Below are 16,389 nucleotides of genomic sequence, written 5' to 3' on the forward strand. Positions count from 1 at the left end.
TGCCCCAAGTGTGCTGAATTTATTATGCACGCACGCAACTCTCCGTCCAGCATACGAACAAAAGGTTGAGGCAGAGCACAGGCATTCGAGAGCTTTTAATCAGCTAATACCTGTAATACCCTTGAAATACCTCAAGTACCTTTCGCAGTCAGGTGGTGGCAGAAGAAATACAGCACATGCCAAAACATCACAGAATGAGGAAGGTGAAGCCCAGGGAGAGCCAACACAGCATGAGTGTGAGCAGCACTTTTCCAGATGGGTGACCTGTCCAGGGCACCCTCACCACAGCAACACCATCAGGTTAAAGTGCAGGTCAGTGATGGGCCATGGCAAAACAACACAAAGCAGTGATGCCCAGCCTGCACCTTCTTTCTCCTCCAAAAGAGATGTGTTATTTTTTTATTTTTTTATTTTTTTTTTTTGCTTCTGACACCTTGACTTCTAGAAGCAAAAGCAATCACTCAAATTTTTCATAAACAAAGCCGATAAGAGAAAATGTTCAGCGTACTCCATTTCACTCCACTTCCCAAGTGACTTGGTGATGTTGGAGGGTAAGCTATTTTTCTTGGCTGGCCTTGCTACGAAATTGCATGCTTTATTTTCCTCTTTACAGAATTCATATTGTGTTAATAAAGAACTGTTGACTCCCTCTGGCTGACTCTGCAGAAAAGCAATTCTTGCAAAGCTTCTAGTCTGAGTTAAAGTAATCTTGCTTAAAACTGGCCATAATTGTTTCAGTCTCTTAAGTTTAATACTAAGCACAAGAAATATTGCCAATTTGAGTCAGGATTTGACATTCTGGGAAAGCAGGATAAGCTGACCAAAGGTAAGGAATTCAGTAAATGCAAGGGGAATTTGACCTGGCGTTTCTTTGAGTCAGCTTCTGTATTTTTGACCTCACTCTGAAAAGAATGGAAAGATGTAAGAAAATCAAAACAGATGAGAGTTTAATGAGACTTTTGAGCTCCAGCATACTCATTACTCCAGCAGCCAAGTCCCCCAGACATGGTGCTAGGCCCTGAGGGGAGTTCTTCCTCCGCATAAGGATTGCTCAACTCAGCCTCATTACAGCCTGGTTGACAGAGCCGCATTCTTCGAAAGGCTGTAGACAGTCAACAGGAAGCTTATGCTGGAAATAAGCCTAAGGATAGTCTGTCTGTGGAAGCTGGTGAGCAGCTCTTCACTTTATGAGACAGCCCAGTGAGGAAGACAGCCCGCTTCATGGCTCCAGTAAATAACGGGTCATTAAGAAGTCTGAAATAGAATGACAGTAACTAAAAAAAGTGTAAACCTTTTAGGAAACAAATAACGAGTGTGGATGTCGGTACCTGCAGGTATTTCCAGCAAATACGGTTCACCATACTCTATTTCTAGACCTATCATGAACCTGGTTATTATCTAGACCTGGTTATTAGTGCAGGTTAAATCAGATAGATCAGGTTTTTATTTTGCTGTTAGACTAGTTTTGTGTGTTCTTAGTATCCTGTTAGTAACACAGGTTCCATAATACTTTCTCCTGTAGGTTTCAGAGAAGCAAAATAGGATTTCTGGTTCTATAGGGCCTGTGTCTGATAATCAAGATATACCCCAACACAAGCATGTATACTCAATTTAATGAATTACTCACTAAGGCAGATACAGATAGGCCTGGCAAGGCCAACAGCAGCAGAAATGCTGCAGACAGGACTGCTGAGTGACAACCACGATGTGCCCTGCTCCTTGCCCAGAAACTCTTTCCTCCAAGGGTGGTGATGGGATCCCAGTGTCTTTGCGTCCACCCGGAGATGCTTTCAGCATTACTTTAGAGAGCCTCACATCAGGCTCACCAGCAGCTCTGCCCAAGACTATTCTCCATTGCAGGAGTCAAGCCAGAAAAATTGAATATCTTTGTAGCAATCTGCTTTCTCGCCACTTTAATTTTATTTCCATTTCTGTGCCATGGTGGGTAAATTTAATATTCAACTTCTGTAGGTTTATCTAAGCTTTCAGTATAGGTCAGATGTTATTAAATATTGCAAACAAGTTCAGCTAGTTAGGTCAGGTTGTGGCCAACTCACAGTCCTGAGTTAATTCAGATTTGAGCTCCAAGAAATTTTTTTTGGCAATCTTGGGGGGCGGGGTAGGAAGGGACATGCAAAATCAGCAGCACCGAAACATTGTGAAGGCTGATATTGCCTTTTTTTTTTTTTTAATTTAAGCTGAAATATTGCAAGTGATAAAGCTTTGTTTCTTGTTGGCATTATTCTTGCCCACATTGCCTTTTTTTTTTTTCCATTCAAAAACACAGCAGTAACTTGTAGCACCACCTTCCCATGTTTCTGGTTAATTTCAAGGAGAAAAACCTACTGTTATTTTAAACTAGGAACGTTTTTTTTGTCAGAATTTTGAAGTTACCAATAGGTCAAAAATAGCTTTTCAACCCTTTTCTCAGCATGGTTTACAACAGGATAGCCAAAAGTGTGACTTCAGACTGGCCAGGCCTGTCTGAAAGGGAGCAGAGATTCCCCTTTTTCCCAGTACACTAACTACATATTGCTATCCTTAAAATACCAAGAAGACTCTTGAACAGATATAATAACTTCATGACAAAGCAGAAGAGACTATTTCATTTTAGGAACTGTTCATTGGGAACTCAAGAAGCTTAAGAACAACTGTACTGGGTCAGCCAAAGGTCTACCTTTCCTGGCCACTAATACTACATGTAATAAAACTATCACAGAGGATTACCACATTCCACACTTAAGCCTGTCCCCTCCAACAACTGTTCCCAACTCTTACTTGGCTTTGAAGCTCAGTTCTGCCACTTCAGATCTAAGGAAGTCATTGGGTACCCCCAAAAGACAATCTATTGTTTTCAATTGTGATAGTTACTGCAATAAAAGATATCGCCTTTCTCCCAAAACCTTTCACACCCATTTCTCCATGGGAATGTTTCTTCTTGCACATTGTTGGCCTCACAACACTTGATCTTAAACTTGAAACCAAGTATTTTGCCAGAACAATTAAGGTTCCAATCCTCCAAGCACTTCACTTCTCCCTGCCAGTCTCCCCACCGACTTACATCCATGCATAACAACCACACATCCGAGCTAATGCTTGGAGGATCAGGACCATAGGTAAAGCATCAGTTGTAATATGTCTGGTTGTAATACATCTGTGTCCAAACCCATTAAAGATGACAAGGAGCCTATGAAAATCAATTTTGTTTTATGAGTAATTTGATACTTGTTTAGGTTAAGTTTATCTTGAAGTGATTTTTCAAAGAGCTAAAGAAAGCACACACAAGGAAAGAAAATGCTGGAGCAAAGACACCTAAAATAAAATAACACTGCTGTTTAAGTAGTTTGAGAGAACCCATATCAGGCTGGATTACAAGAACAGGCAAAGATCACAAAACAAAGAGGAGTTTATTTCTTTACAAGGCTCTCCCCACCCTTTGTTTTTGTTTCTTTTCTGTGCAGAAAGCTCCTGGTGTTCCTCTGCCTAGAACATACAGCCATCAGTTATGCCTTCTCTGTGCACAGCCTACATCCTTTCTTAACCTGAAAAGAATTGAACACTCCTTTTTCTCCAAAGAACAATTTTTTATTTTCGTGATGAGGCCATTTATGTAATTAGCTAGAGAAGTGACAGCCAAAAAGAAAGAATAACACGTAAAATCTTGCAAGAGCATAGAGTAGGTAGTAACTCGTTGAGTGTATTACCAGGCAAAATGTTTAAATCAACAATATATCCTCATAAATCAACCATATTTAGCCTTAACTATAACCATCCCTGAGCAATGTGGGATAGAGAGAAAACACGCAAGGAAAATTCTGATTCTCTGATGATGCTTGTGAAACAAGAAGAGGAGGAAGCACCAGATGAGACGAGCACAGTGCACAGACATTGTTCAGACAAGGAATTGATTTTACAAGTCGGAATTAAGGTATCGGAGCATTCAGTGCCAAGCAGAGACTTGCAGTAGGCTGCCAATCACACTGACTCACACCAAGTCTGGTGGTGATTTGGAGATGTTTAAGAGCCATTCGAACCTCATTAAAACCCAGACACATATATGCCTTGTACACTAAAACAAGTTTGAGCCCTCAAGTGCTAGAAGTCTATGCTACATGACCAAAGACAAAGGTTTACATTGCAGACCATAAAAGACCATTCTTTTTCAATTACCTTTGACAGATCTAAGTTATAATAAGACGAATAACTTTGGAAAAGGGGAGAGCAGTAACTGTGAACCGGAGAGGAGAGCAGAACGTAGCTGGATTAACAACATTACATCATTTTCTTACTTAGCTAGGAGTGGAAGATGGTTTCTTCACTCCTCCATCTCTGTTATCCCCTTATTCTTCCAGTGGAACTGCAACAAGGCAAGTTGACTTGCCTTGGAACCAGGTGCTCCTGACACATAGCATACCTCTCAGATACACACACATTCCAGTACCTAACCTTTCTACATTCTCCACTCCCCCTCAACGTGCAACCAGACTTTCTGACCAATTTTTAGTTTTTACATATTATTCTCTTTACGGTGACATGTAGTGAAATCATCAGGGTCTATGAACTTTGTGGGTAATCTGTCTATAGTGACTAGCACACAAAGGAAGTGTCAAGGTACTAATGAACACCAAAAATGAATACCAGGCAGATTGGAGGAAACACAGCCAAGTAGTTTTCTTTTTCACTCAACCAAAAGAGCAATCTAAATAACAAATACCAACCTGAGATTCTCACCCAGTGATCTCTAATGGGCTAAAGTTTTACAGTGACTGTAGCTGCATCTCAGTTTTTGGAGTACACAAACAACTCAGGTGCCTGTATAACGCTGCTCTAGTCCCCAGTTTGATTTTCAGGCTTGTTGCTGACTGTGGGAAACTCTGCAGCTCCACCTTCTGCAAGTTTTGGTTCAGAGTGTGGTGGTGCCTTTGATGCCAGAGATGGAACCAAGGATTTCAGACATACAGCCCTCCTCTACGCTGCACCCTCCTGGCTCCACAGAACAAAACAGCATCCTAGGCTCAGGCTTGGAGCAAGTTCCTACATCATCTGTTTTTGTTTTCTTTCAGTATTATTGCCTTAGAACTGGCTCTGATCATGAATACTTCATTGTTTCTAGCATGTTTCCAGAGGGGAGGGCAGTTTAACATTACATGAACAATTATTACTATAAAGCAACCTCAAAAGTCATTCCACATGTTTGGAAGATCCTAGTTCAAGGACTGTTCCCTCTTCGACGTGGAACATGCTGGGTGGAATTTCTTACACCATATAACACGCAGTGCATCTGATGGAACAAGGATATAGGAACATCCCTGGCTGGTCACAAAGCACGCGTTGTCCACTTTTGTCCTAATGTTGTGCCATTATCAGCAACTGTAAATGAGCTTATGCAAAATGTAGCTTTAGGCCCAGTTGAATCTGAAATAATATCTTACAAGAAGTGCGTGAGACTACCCAGCGTGCTGGTGCTTTGAGTAAACCACTGCCAAAAAGTGAACAGGGAAAGAAAATTGTGATTCATTACCTTTAAAATGGACTTCTGACCAGGAAGATCAATTACTGATTTTTTTCTATATAGATTTACAGGCAGATTTTGAATCCCTGAGTTAAACTCTGTGGGTTTCATAAAGAAAGGAATCTGATTATAAGGGTCATGCATGGGCATTTCCAGGCATTACAAGACTGAAGTTGTAGGCCTTTAAAACTAGAGGAAAAATAGTAAAATCCAGAAGAGGTCTGATAGGGAAGTAAAAAGAACAATGCTCTGAGGCTGTTGGGCAGCAATTGATATGCTAGGCAACAGTACACAAGAAAGGACAAAGCCCAGAAAGAAAAAAACAGATGTCCCTGAAGAATTAGCATGCCTGAAATGTACAGTAGTTGTCTGCTCCCAGGTCACTGATGACCATGGGAACTTATTCTGTATTGCCCTCAACCAAAGACCCAGTCCCCAAACAGCTGACTGGTTAGTAACGGGCTGATGCTCTTTTTCCTCCATTTGTTTCAAAAGATTGGCATTACCTTCTCTTAACCTCAAGCTATTTTGCAATGTAAGCTCTTACCGTAGCTGCTACAAAAACAAGAGCTACGTCATCCTAAACAGCTGTACCACGAGCAAAAAAATCACACAGAAAATACAGGTTATGGACAAATACAACTTGCTTCCAAATTGGAGAGTGATAGAATTCATTCAGCACTCAGATATAAACTTAGCATACATATCCAAAGGATAAATATTTGTCTGCAAGAGCTGTAAATGATTTCAAAATGAAGAGCTAGCAAAATAGCAAATGCAGCACTAGTAAATACTGAAAGCTGGCACCAATACTACGTTCAGTGGGTGGTAGACTCCAAACTGGTTCTTCACCCACAGTGCATATTGCCTTTCCTTCCTCCCAGCTGGTGTTAGTGAAATAGCAACAGCCTTAACAGCAGATTTTAAGATTTTTTTGTTGCTGTAAGCCAGACTTGTAGCAACATTTAAAATAAAAGTGCATGTAACAAAACTGAGCAATTTTCTGCCTGTTTTTTTTTTTTTTTAAAAAAAAAAAAAAGATCTAAAATTAAATAAACTAAATGATGCAGTCTTTTGAGGCCAAAAGCCCATTCTTATTAGATTAAAAAAAAAATCACTAACAATGCCACCCCTTTGTTGATGCAGACTGGTTTCTGGGAATGCAAGGGACAAAGTTTTACATCTGTTTGCATACAGAACTAGTAATTGTTGAACATGCAAGTCAGGGCTTACAAACACAGATGAATGTTTGTTTATTCTTTTCTAATTGGTATTACTTTAATACCAGATAGGGATCCAAACCATACACGTGGGTCTGAGCTCAACATTGAGTGCAGCGTAACTGTAGATGAGGAAAGTCCCTTAAGGTACCAGTTGTTTTTTTAAAAAATGAAAGTAATTTTTATGAATCATGTCAACCTTCCCAAGTTATTTCCTTCTCAAGGGAAATTTCGTTTCATTTAGAAGAAACGTTACCATTTGATTTGAAAGCAGCACAGATAGTTTTCTGATGTGTCAGAGGTTTTTTTTGGAACACGAAATTGTCCTGATGTTACCAAGCAGCAACTCTTACTGATATGATCCAAAAAGCTACAGCTATGAAAGAGGTGAAAAATTCTCACCACTATAAATGACCTTTGGACTGTAATTATTTATATGATTTATTTATATGTTTTAATCTCTTTTTGAAGGGTCTGGAAACACCGATGTTATCCATACCCATCTGTGAAATCCTACCACAAAGCCTCTCACTGTCACCTTCACCTCCCCAGCTTTTATCGCTGCCCAGTTGTGCAAGTACATTGGAAATTTTTTTTTGGGGGGGGGGGGGGGGGGGGAGTGGAGATCCTCACATAGAAATACAATCTGGAATTTGTAGATCAAAAAGCAATTTATTATTATTATTTTTTTTTAATAAAGCTGGGTGTTGAAAGCAGAGAGCAAAGCTATAAATATAAGTATTTTAGGCAATTTCTCTGCTATGAAGTGATGCACAGCCCTAAGAAATTCCATAAGGACATTCAGTGCTTGGTAGACCACATAAGAGAAATGAGCTTGTAGCTGTTTTAATGAATTTGTTGGACAAAAAGCCACTGACACAGGAGACGGCACTCTGTTTTGGGGAGCAAATAGTATGCTTCACCACCATCTGACATTTTTGTCGACTGCATGAAATTTATGGATTTTAATTCCTTTTCCATCTTTTGTTTCTCATGCAGGCACATCATAGGCAGGTTTCCTGACTATCCTACCAAAGAAGCAGGAGGTTCAGCGACTATTTTTTCTGAGAAAACCCCAGAGCAGGTACTGTCACTCCTCTAATGCAAAAGGCTAATGGGATAGGGGAAGGGGAAAGGAACCTCCACAAAACATGTCTGTTTATTTAAGTTGCAATTTTGCATGACCGTGGCCTTCAGTTCTTCAGGTACCTTATGATTAAAGGGGTTTTTGCTGCTAGTGAAAATATTTTTTTCTTCCAGTGTAAACCACAAAACTCAGGTACCAAAATTTGTCCCCTTTCAGGATATGTAACCACTTAGTCACAGTGGAAGGTGCTCAGCCATACAAATTACACAGCTAAATGTGTGAGGCAGCTGGGAGCAATGGGCTCAGCTACAAAGAATTGCTCAAATGTTCAAAAATCCATGTAGTTTGACTGGTGCTAGACACTAGTGGAAACATATATCAAAGTTTTACCTTTGGTAAAGGCATCCAAAGCTACCAAGTTCAGGAAAAAGAATCTGAGATTGGTTCCAGTGTATCTACATTCAGTACCAGCACAGCAACTTTAGTCTGAGCAGAGAACAGTTTCTTGGCAGTAAATCAAGGCCTAGGCCTGCCTGCGTAAGGAGAGCTTGAACAAGGGGCACATTCAAGTGAAGGAATCATCTTGGCTTATTTTATGTATTCTTGTAACAATCTCAATTGTTTTCCTGAGAAAAAAACAGTCTTCTGGCTTCTCTGACTAATGGAAGTAGCTGATAATCTCTTCCTCTGATCATTTGGGTGTCACACAGAGAAGGCAATTAAGATCAGTCAAAGAAGTGAAGGCAATAGTTGGCACTTGGAGCCTTTTCCAGCCTCCACAGTGATCTTAACAGGATGATGAGGTTGTTGAGGGAGTTTACAAACAGGAAACCCTGCACAGAGGGCTAGGATTTGGCCCCTGAGTAAACCAGGCATGATGGCTACTAGTGGGCTAGGAAAACTAAACCATGAAAGACAGACCTTTGTGGTCCTTAAAATAATGTTCCTCTATTGAAAGACTGTTTTATTCATTAGTTGCTTGCAACTGATGATCTCACACAACTATGGCAAAACAATATTTTGGACTCAGTCCTTCTTGGAATCATAGAGAGAAGTCTAGAGCATGCTAGCAGCATCTGTGTGGTGTGGGGAAATATAAATACAGACCAGAGCAGCATAAGGCACTGTGCTCTGTTAGTTACTTTGCTTACAGAAACACACAAGAAAACTGCGACAAACAGCCGTGTGCCTCACTAAAACTGAGCTCAGGGAATGCTCCTGCTTTTAGCCAAGTTCAGAGTGTGCTAAGGTCAACCCTGCCAGCCTCTGTATCTAAGTCGCTCTGTTGTTCAGTCCCAGACAGAGTGAAGGAGACCAGTCCATTAAGTTTTCAGCTTCTAAAGTAGAAACACATGCCAGTGTCAAGAAGGTTTTGTTGGCTGCTCTAAGCAGCAGGGAAGCCACCCAGCACGTGTGGGCTTGTTGCTGGAGAAGGCTTCAGGGGTCACAATGCTAATTAGACGTGCTATCAACAAGGATAAATACAATTCAGAAAAAATAAAAATTACAAGAAATTGTACTGAGCAAAACTAGGTATGTTAGTAAATACTGGAGAAATATGTTTTACCTATCTTATTCCTAGCTTTGAATTTCCACCTTCAGGTATTTTGCTGTGGCTCCTGGGTATTTGCTTTCTCTTTGCATAAAATATAAAGGAATCTAAAAACCTGGAGAGATCATTTTACTGCCTGGTTTCCCTGCATAAAGGAAAATACCTGCAAGGAAAAAAAAAAAAAAAGCATGTATTTTCCCAGCAAATTTTCACCAGCAGTTATCTGATTTCGAAGAGATCCCTGGAGCCATTTTTTCCTCCCTTTTCAGCCAGCACAACTGAGAGCAGAACGTATTTCACATGCCCTTAACAGGCATCCAGAAGGTAGTTGGCAAAAGAAAGTTCAGTTTGTTCATGCTCCTACCCGAATGTCAGAAAAGTAAAATATTTTTTGATCATCTGAGTCAGCCTGCATTTAAAAAATCCCAAAGGCAACTGGTTTTGTTTCACTCTGGTCTACTGGGCAACATAATAAATGAAATCCTGGTCCCATTGAAGTTAATGGGAGCTTTGCCCTTGAATTCAGGGGAGACAAAAGATTTCACCTCTTGTATATATTACCTTCCGTGAATGGGTTGGTTACTCTCAAGTTAAACTCCATGAAAAATCATGACAGAACTGCATTTAAAAAGTGAGCATTTTATAAGACTTAGGTAAAGACACTTTGGGGAAAATAAAATACAAATTAATCACTTCACGAACCATTGCTGCATTATTATACATTCTATATTTCTTTATCTTTTGACAACTCTGACCTTACTTGACTTTGTAATGTAGCTAGCCTTCTGCAAACTGCTTTCATGACATTTTCAAGATATTTTACAAATATCTTTCAAAAAGGTAAGCCCAAGACATCCAGATGCGAAGGGCTTGGCAATTTAGTCAGAAAAATATGTACTGTCTCAACCGAACAGAAGCAATTCTCTATTACTTGATGCACTTTTCAGGAGAAATTTAAGATTCTGAGACTCAGTGTAATCTTCCTGCATCTGTTCCAGATGTCTATCCCTAATGGTTTTTCGTGTTTTGCTCCAGAGATAATCATCAGATATGACAATTTTTGGCTTTGCCCTTATACTGCTGCCAACAAAATTATGATCTCTTCCTGTAGTTCATTAAGTCTCATCACCATGAAAGTAAGCCAAGAGAGTTGTCACTTAGCAGTCACATTCCCCCTCTCCCAACTCCCTCTCACTTCCACTGTTAAGCACCTTATAATAAAATAGACTGAGATTCTGGTTACACATTCAGTTGCTGTTTGGAGCACAGTCATTTCCACATTAACATAATCCCGGTATTTGATCCAGAAGCACAGAAAAGGGGCAAAAAAGAGTATGCATTAACTGCTGTTATAGATACAAGCTCCTAATCCTCATTTGGCACTCTGTGCAACACTACACCACTGATTAGCATTCATTATTACCAGCAGCTAAAAGTTCTCATGAATCCCAGTAATCAGTTTGATTGTGAATGTCAGTGCAAGGGATCCCAGTAGTTAATAATTAATAAACCTGTCTATTTCCCAGGTCAAGACAGTAAAGTGATATTATGCAATCAAGTACCACCATGTTCACACACACACATCTAAACGCATTATCTTCTTCCAAATGAGTATATCAAACAGCCTTAGAGTGCCAGAGGTGGCTCCAAGAGGCTCTGTGGAGCTGCATGTTGTAGTATCCAGCCTTCTACAAATACACTTTTATCTTGATAGCAAATACACCAACTGTGAGTTTTTCAGCAGTCGCAATAGATGCCTACAATTACACTTACCCTTTTCTCCCGTGTTCCACACTATTTTGGCTAGTCCTTTCAGAAATTATCAGGCTGGATTTTCACAAGCGCTAAACAGTGCCATCAGCTGCACCTGGGCACCTCTGAGTCTCATATCATCATTATTAAGGTTAACCACGCAGAAAGGAAAAAAAGGTACTTAGGCTCTGTTAGGCTACACAACAGGCAGACATATTCACCTCCAGACATTGATGCACTACAACAAAGCCACCAGGCAGGTTGGCTCCTGGTTCAGCAGCTCTCCACTGCCCCCTGAGCGTGATCATTTCTCTGTTGGCTGAAGTCAGCAGGCTATATCGTGTGCCTAAATGCCAGGCAATATCAACAACCCCTTTTTTCATCTCTACCACCCACCTTCCCTGAAAAAAGAGAAAAAAATATACCAAGCAACACTAATAGATTTTTCATAAACACATTCAATGGAGACTAACATTTTGAAGTGTTTGCCAGAAAGTGATCAAAAGAGCAAGCAAGTTTTTAACTGGTGAGCCAAGCTACATTTGGGCAACATCTGCCAGTTGCAAAGAGATGAGAGCACGCATCAATCCTGGACTGAAATGCAAGACTGTCTATTAAATCCAACTGTAAGGTTTTGCAAGATCCCATATAACTATAAAATCTTCCCTATCATTTTTAATTCATTCCTGCGAGACAGACATCACTGGGATATTTTTTTAAGCTTAATCTTTACTTGCAGGTGCACACCCAAAGCTAAAAAATACCACCTTATAGAAATAATCAGCTCATAGAAGTTTTAATTAAGTGCCCTGAAGCTGGAGGGAAGGTGGCAGGTAGAGAACATTTACAGTATACTGCATGTTATGCACAAGTCGTGTAGATGTCTGATATTTGGTATGCTACTCTGGGACAGGGGGATGGCATTTCTTCCCATCTCAGTCCTGTTTCCTTGGAGAATAAACATTTTTGCCTCAGACATCAGAATAGCTTCTTCTTGAAGAGCTAATTCTCAAAGACAGCAAATTCTCTCCAGAGACAGTAGGCTCTGAACACATTATTTCTGTTCAAAATAGTTTCAGAGCCAGAATTACAAGGCTCTGAGGCTGTCTTACCCACCGCAGCTGGCAATCTAAAGTTCCCAAACTCAATCACTGCTTTTTTCTTTTATGCCCACAACACTAATAAAGGCAAAAGGTTCAAACGAGGTCTTCTTTCAAGGAATGAGGGAAGGGGTTATTCTTGAGGAGGAACATTTACTTCAAGTTTCTGCTTGCCTGAGCCAACACCAAGCTTTCTGTGACTGAGGAACACAGAACATAAGTGAGTCCTACTGGCAGCCAGTGGTTTTCGGATACTTGGCTCATACATTGACATCAGGCATTCCCATTCATTGGCTGCCCTCAGTTTCATCGCCCCCGTCTTTCCCAAAAAAGGGGATTTGCACTGAAAAAGTTTGGAAACACTTAAACTGATGTATAAAAAGGAAAGTCAATTTGGCTTTTGTGGAAGATCAGTTTAGAGCAAAGTGTCTTTTCAGCCTTGAAATAAAAAGTTACTGGATAAAAGTCATCACTAGGTCTACAGGGCTCCTACAGCAAGACTAGGAAAAATTGAGACTAAAATTCATCCACTCTCACCGATGTGCATTCCCTTCCCCAACATTAAGGGTTTTCAAAGTGCTTTCAGCATCATTTCAAAAAGAGACAACCTCGCAAAGAAAAGGGCAGGCTGAAATAATTTAGGAAGGCATCTGCTTTTATTTCCACTATGAAGTTTTCTTCAGGGGAAAAAATGTATTATAATGCAGGTGAATTGCTTAGTTTCTCAAACTAACCTTTGCTTGTCCTTTCCTTTCTTTCCCGTTCTTTTGTCAGATTCCTCAGGCATCTTCTTGTAGCTGGAGGGGAAATTGTTCTGTATAGAAGAATACAAGCCATGTAAGGTTAGGTACACAGCCAGCTTTCACCCCACCTCCCAGTCCTCTGCAATTACGAAGCTGCTTAGAGCACAAGTGCAAGCAGAGCTGCAGAAGCCGTACCGAAAGAACATAGGGGAGAAGATATATCTGATGCAGAAAAGGAAAAATCCTATTTGCTCTGTCATTCTCTTTTGGGAAGCAGAGACACGCTTCAGAAAAGTCTGGCTTTACATGCTGACCACACCACCACCTAGGACAGAGGCCCTACATGTACGCAACCTCTGCCTTCAATCACTGGGCATGGTTCTGGACTTGGCTTCTTGTGTTCCCATGTGTTGCACCCAGCACTGACTGCAGGCACCATTTGCTGTTACCTACCTAAGCAGTTAGTAGGAGGCTTCACACCACTGCTCATACCCCACACAAGCAGTTCTGAAAATGGTAAACACAAGCTTTGTTTTCCCACCCTACAAAGCTGATGAAGGCAAGACAGAAGGATAAGGGCAGTTCAACAATTCCATCCCATTATATGTTTTGTTCACAAGAACAGAAACTAACCCCTTTCCGCATCTTTTTATTCATCTGCATAAAAACATGAAAAAGAAATCGTTCCAATCAAAGTCTGCATATACTTAAAACACTGCCAGTAGAACTTGGAAGCACTGCCTAAAATTAAAACCTTTTGTTAATCACATGCGTGCTTACAGGACTCCTGCTGGATAAACCCACCCCTCGGATGCTGGAAATGGTTACAGCTACCCATTAGCAGGCAGGCAGAGCAGAGGTTGGAGGTGGAGGTGATGAGGTTGGATATCTGGCCGGGTATTAGTGCTACAGTAAAGGATACAGTCTGAGTAGCTCTGTTGGTTTTGGATACAAGAGGCCTGCTGGGACACTAAAAACCTATTTTGAACTCTAGTCAATCTATTAATCTATCCAAGAGAATGAAATGCTTCACTGCTTATCACCGCAAGATATGACTGAACGGTGCTTGGGGTTTAAATTACCATATTTAATTAAATGTAAGGTACTGAAATGCTTGGGGAAATTCAGTAATGAAATTTCACTGACTGCAAAATATAGCCCTTGTCGCCCCTCGCTTCCACTGTCCAATCTTTAATCCATTAAAAGGCATTTTTTAGAAAACAAGTATTTTTACTGTTACAGGAAACACTTGTCTTAAACTTGGAAATCTGTTTTCTACACTTTCACAGTACTGCCAGTATTAATGGTGCATTAATAAGCTTCAGTGTCCACAGATTGTTTTACACTCACCAGTGGATGATCTTACAGTTCATCTCTAGGACAAGAGAACACAATGAAAGGTGTCTGGAAACAAGAAAGTGATAGAAAAAGCAAATCTCCCTGTCTCCCTTTTCAGGTAGTAATGCGTAAATGGACAGGAACTAAGCTGAAGCAGCTCTATCCAGTTATCAGCTACTGCTACCTTGCAGGGATAAAGATGCTGGGTTATCAGTGCATATCTGTCAGAGATCATCACAATATCTCTATCCAGTCTCTCTTCCACTGCAGCAATTTCAGTCTTTAGCCAAATATTGAAATTGGACATGCCTCAAGGCAGTCTCTCAGAATCCATCTGTATAATATCAATCTGCCTTAAAAATGCTAAGACACATTCATAATTCAAATGCAAGTCCAGAGGGAGCTCAAAGTTGTATATCATTAGAATATTGTGCTTCTGGGTGGTTTCAGGAATTGGTCTTACTCGATAAAAGCCCTAGTGGTTTGGGACATGGAAATCACTTTCTCAAACACATGCTAGGAGTCTGTATCACCTGCATCAACGTTTGCAGGTAGGAGTGCTGTCAGCATAAGTGAAAGGGGTTGCTCTGTCATGGATTAGCTGCTCTGAAGTTCTCTCCACACCATGCCAAACATCTTCTGAAATCTAGATTTGTAGAATCATATGTTTGAGAGCTTTTTTTCCCACTCCCTTCTCACCTCTAAAATGGTTGCAGATGCTGCAGTGACATGTAAGTTCTGTTCCTGCACCCCCCACAATGCAGAGTGAATATTTGGAGTTGCCCATCACCATCTGAATGACAAGCGGAAAGGTCTAGTCAGAACTTAGCCATAGAAGACTATACCAAGCAACATTTTGGATAAAATATTGGATATTGGATTCCTCTACTGGGGAAGTAGAGGAAAGCTGCAACCAAGGCAGGAGAAACTCATACTAGTCCCTAACTCTTGCAGGACATGCCTTACACCTTACCTTGCATGTGAAAGTTTTGTCCAGCTATTCATGTTTCTTTTATCTCTTTCAGGTTGCTGCAGAACTGGCTGCCAAAAAGGAGATGGCTCTGCAGAAAAAATCCCAAAAGGAAGGAAAAGAAAAAGAGAAAGGAAAGGAAAAGACAAAAGGAAAAACACAGAAAACTGGAAAAAAGGTAAGGCTTCCTGCAGTAAAATCAGTTAGCAGTTTGTGAAAACAGAGCTGAAGTCCGGCCTTCTCAACTATGTGTGGGCAGAGAATATTAATTCGTATTGCCACCAAGGCCTAGGCTCAGAAGATATAGGGACTGGTTAAGGCCAGACCCTCTGAGACTTTCAGTCAGCTTGATGCTCCCAGGGAACTGAATTTCACCTCTCATTTTTTAGGAAAGGAGTTTGCTTGGCCATGACTCAGCTAAGTGGAAAGAACTGATGTAGGTGGACAGAATGCCAGAAAGAGATGAGGGGAAAAAAAAAATACACTTTGTGGAATTGACCTTGTTACCAAGACACTTTTCAAAGCACTGCTGCCTTTTGTACAGATAGAAAACTGGCCACCATTTTGCTCTCCAGGCATTTACACTCCTAATGTGGAATAGGGAGAATTTAGTAACTTCACACAAGAACTAGGAAACAAGAACCTCAGTTTCCATCAGATACCCGCTTTTGATCTTGCTTGGATTTCAAAACTTATTTTACATACAGTTCACTAATGGCTGGCTGTGTTTTGTAGTGCAAGCCAATATTTTGTAAGCCCGTAAATAGCAGTCATGCATTTTCAGTTCGCATTCTTAGGATATGAACTCTTTTCTGCCTCGTGTTACAGCAGACACCACTTAACGTGTGATATATTCCCTGAAATCTTTGTTACACTAAGGTTCTGGTTTCCCTAAAGGTGTGCTCCCAAATTATTTCAGGAGCAGCTTTACAGAGAAAAGCATCCCTGCAACAGCAGTGAACTGAGGGCATATTCAAAACCAAGCTTTGCAACAAAATCGTATAGTTTTGCTGAAGCAGCAACTTTTAGTTATCATTTACTTTATACTATAAAGAAACACAAAATAATGTTTTTGTTTTTTAATAAAGGTCATTAATCTGAGTATGTGGAGGAAA

The 16,389-nt window shown here is 40.5% G+C and overlaps 1 protein-coding gene across 1 annotated transcript in view; it reads left to right on the forward strand.

Annotated features, from left to right (window-relative positions):
• DRC11 (dynein regulatory complex subunit 11) overlaps positions 1 to 16,389 on the forward strand; it is a gene marked incomplete at both ends in the record, with an annotated part of 98,838 nt that overhangs the window by 38,223 nt on the left and 44,226 nt on the right. The window contains 2 exons of the mRNA XM_082763216.1: positions 7,732 to 7,816; positions 15,330 to 15,452. Coding sequence (XP_082619342.1) covers positions 7,732 to 7,816; positions 15,330 to 15,452 — 208 coding nt within the window. The remainder of the gene's footprint in view (positions 1 to 7,731; positions 7,817 to 15,329; positions 15,453 to 16,389) is intronic.

The sequence above is a fragment of the Aythya marila genome, assembly GCF_965140915.1.
Source record: "Aythya marila genome assembly, chromosome: 6".
NCBI classification, from domain to species: Eukaryota; Metazoa; Chordata; class Aves; order Anseriformes; family Anatidae; genus Aythya; species Aythya marila.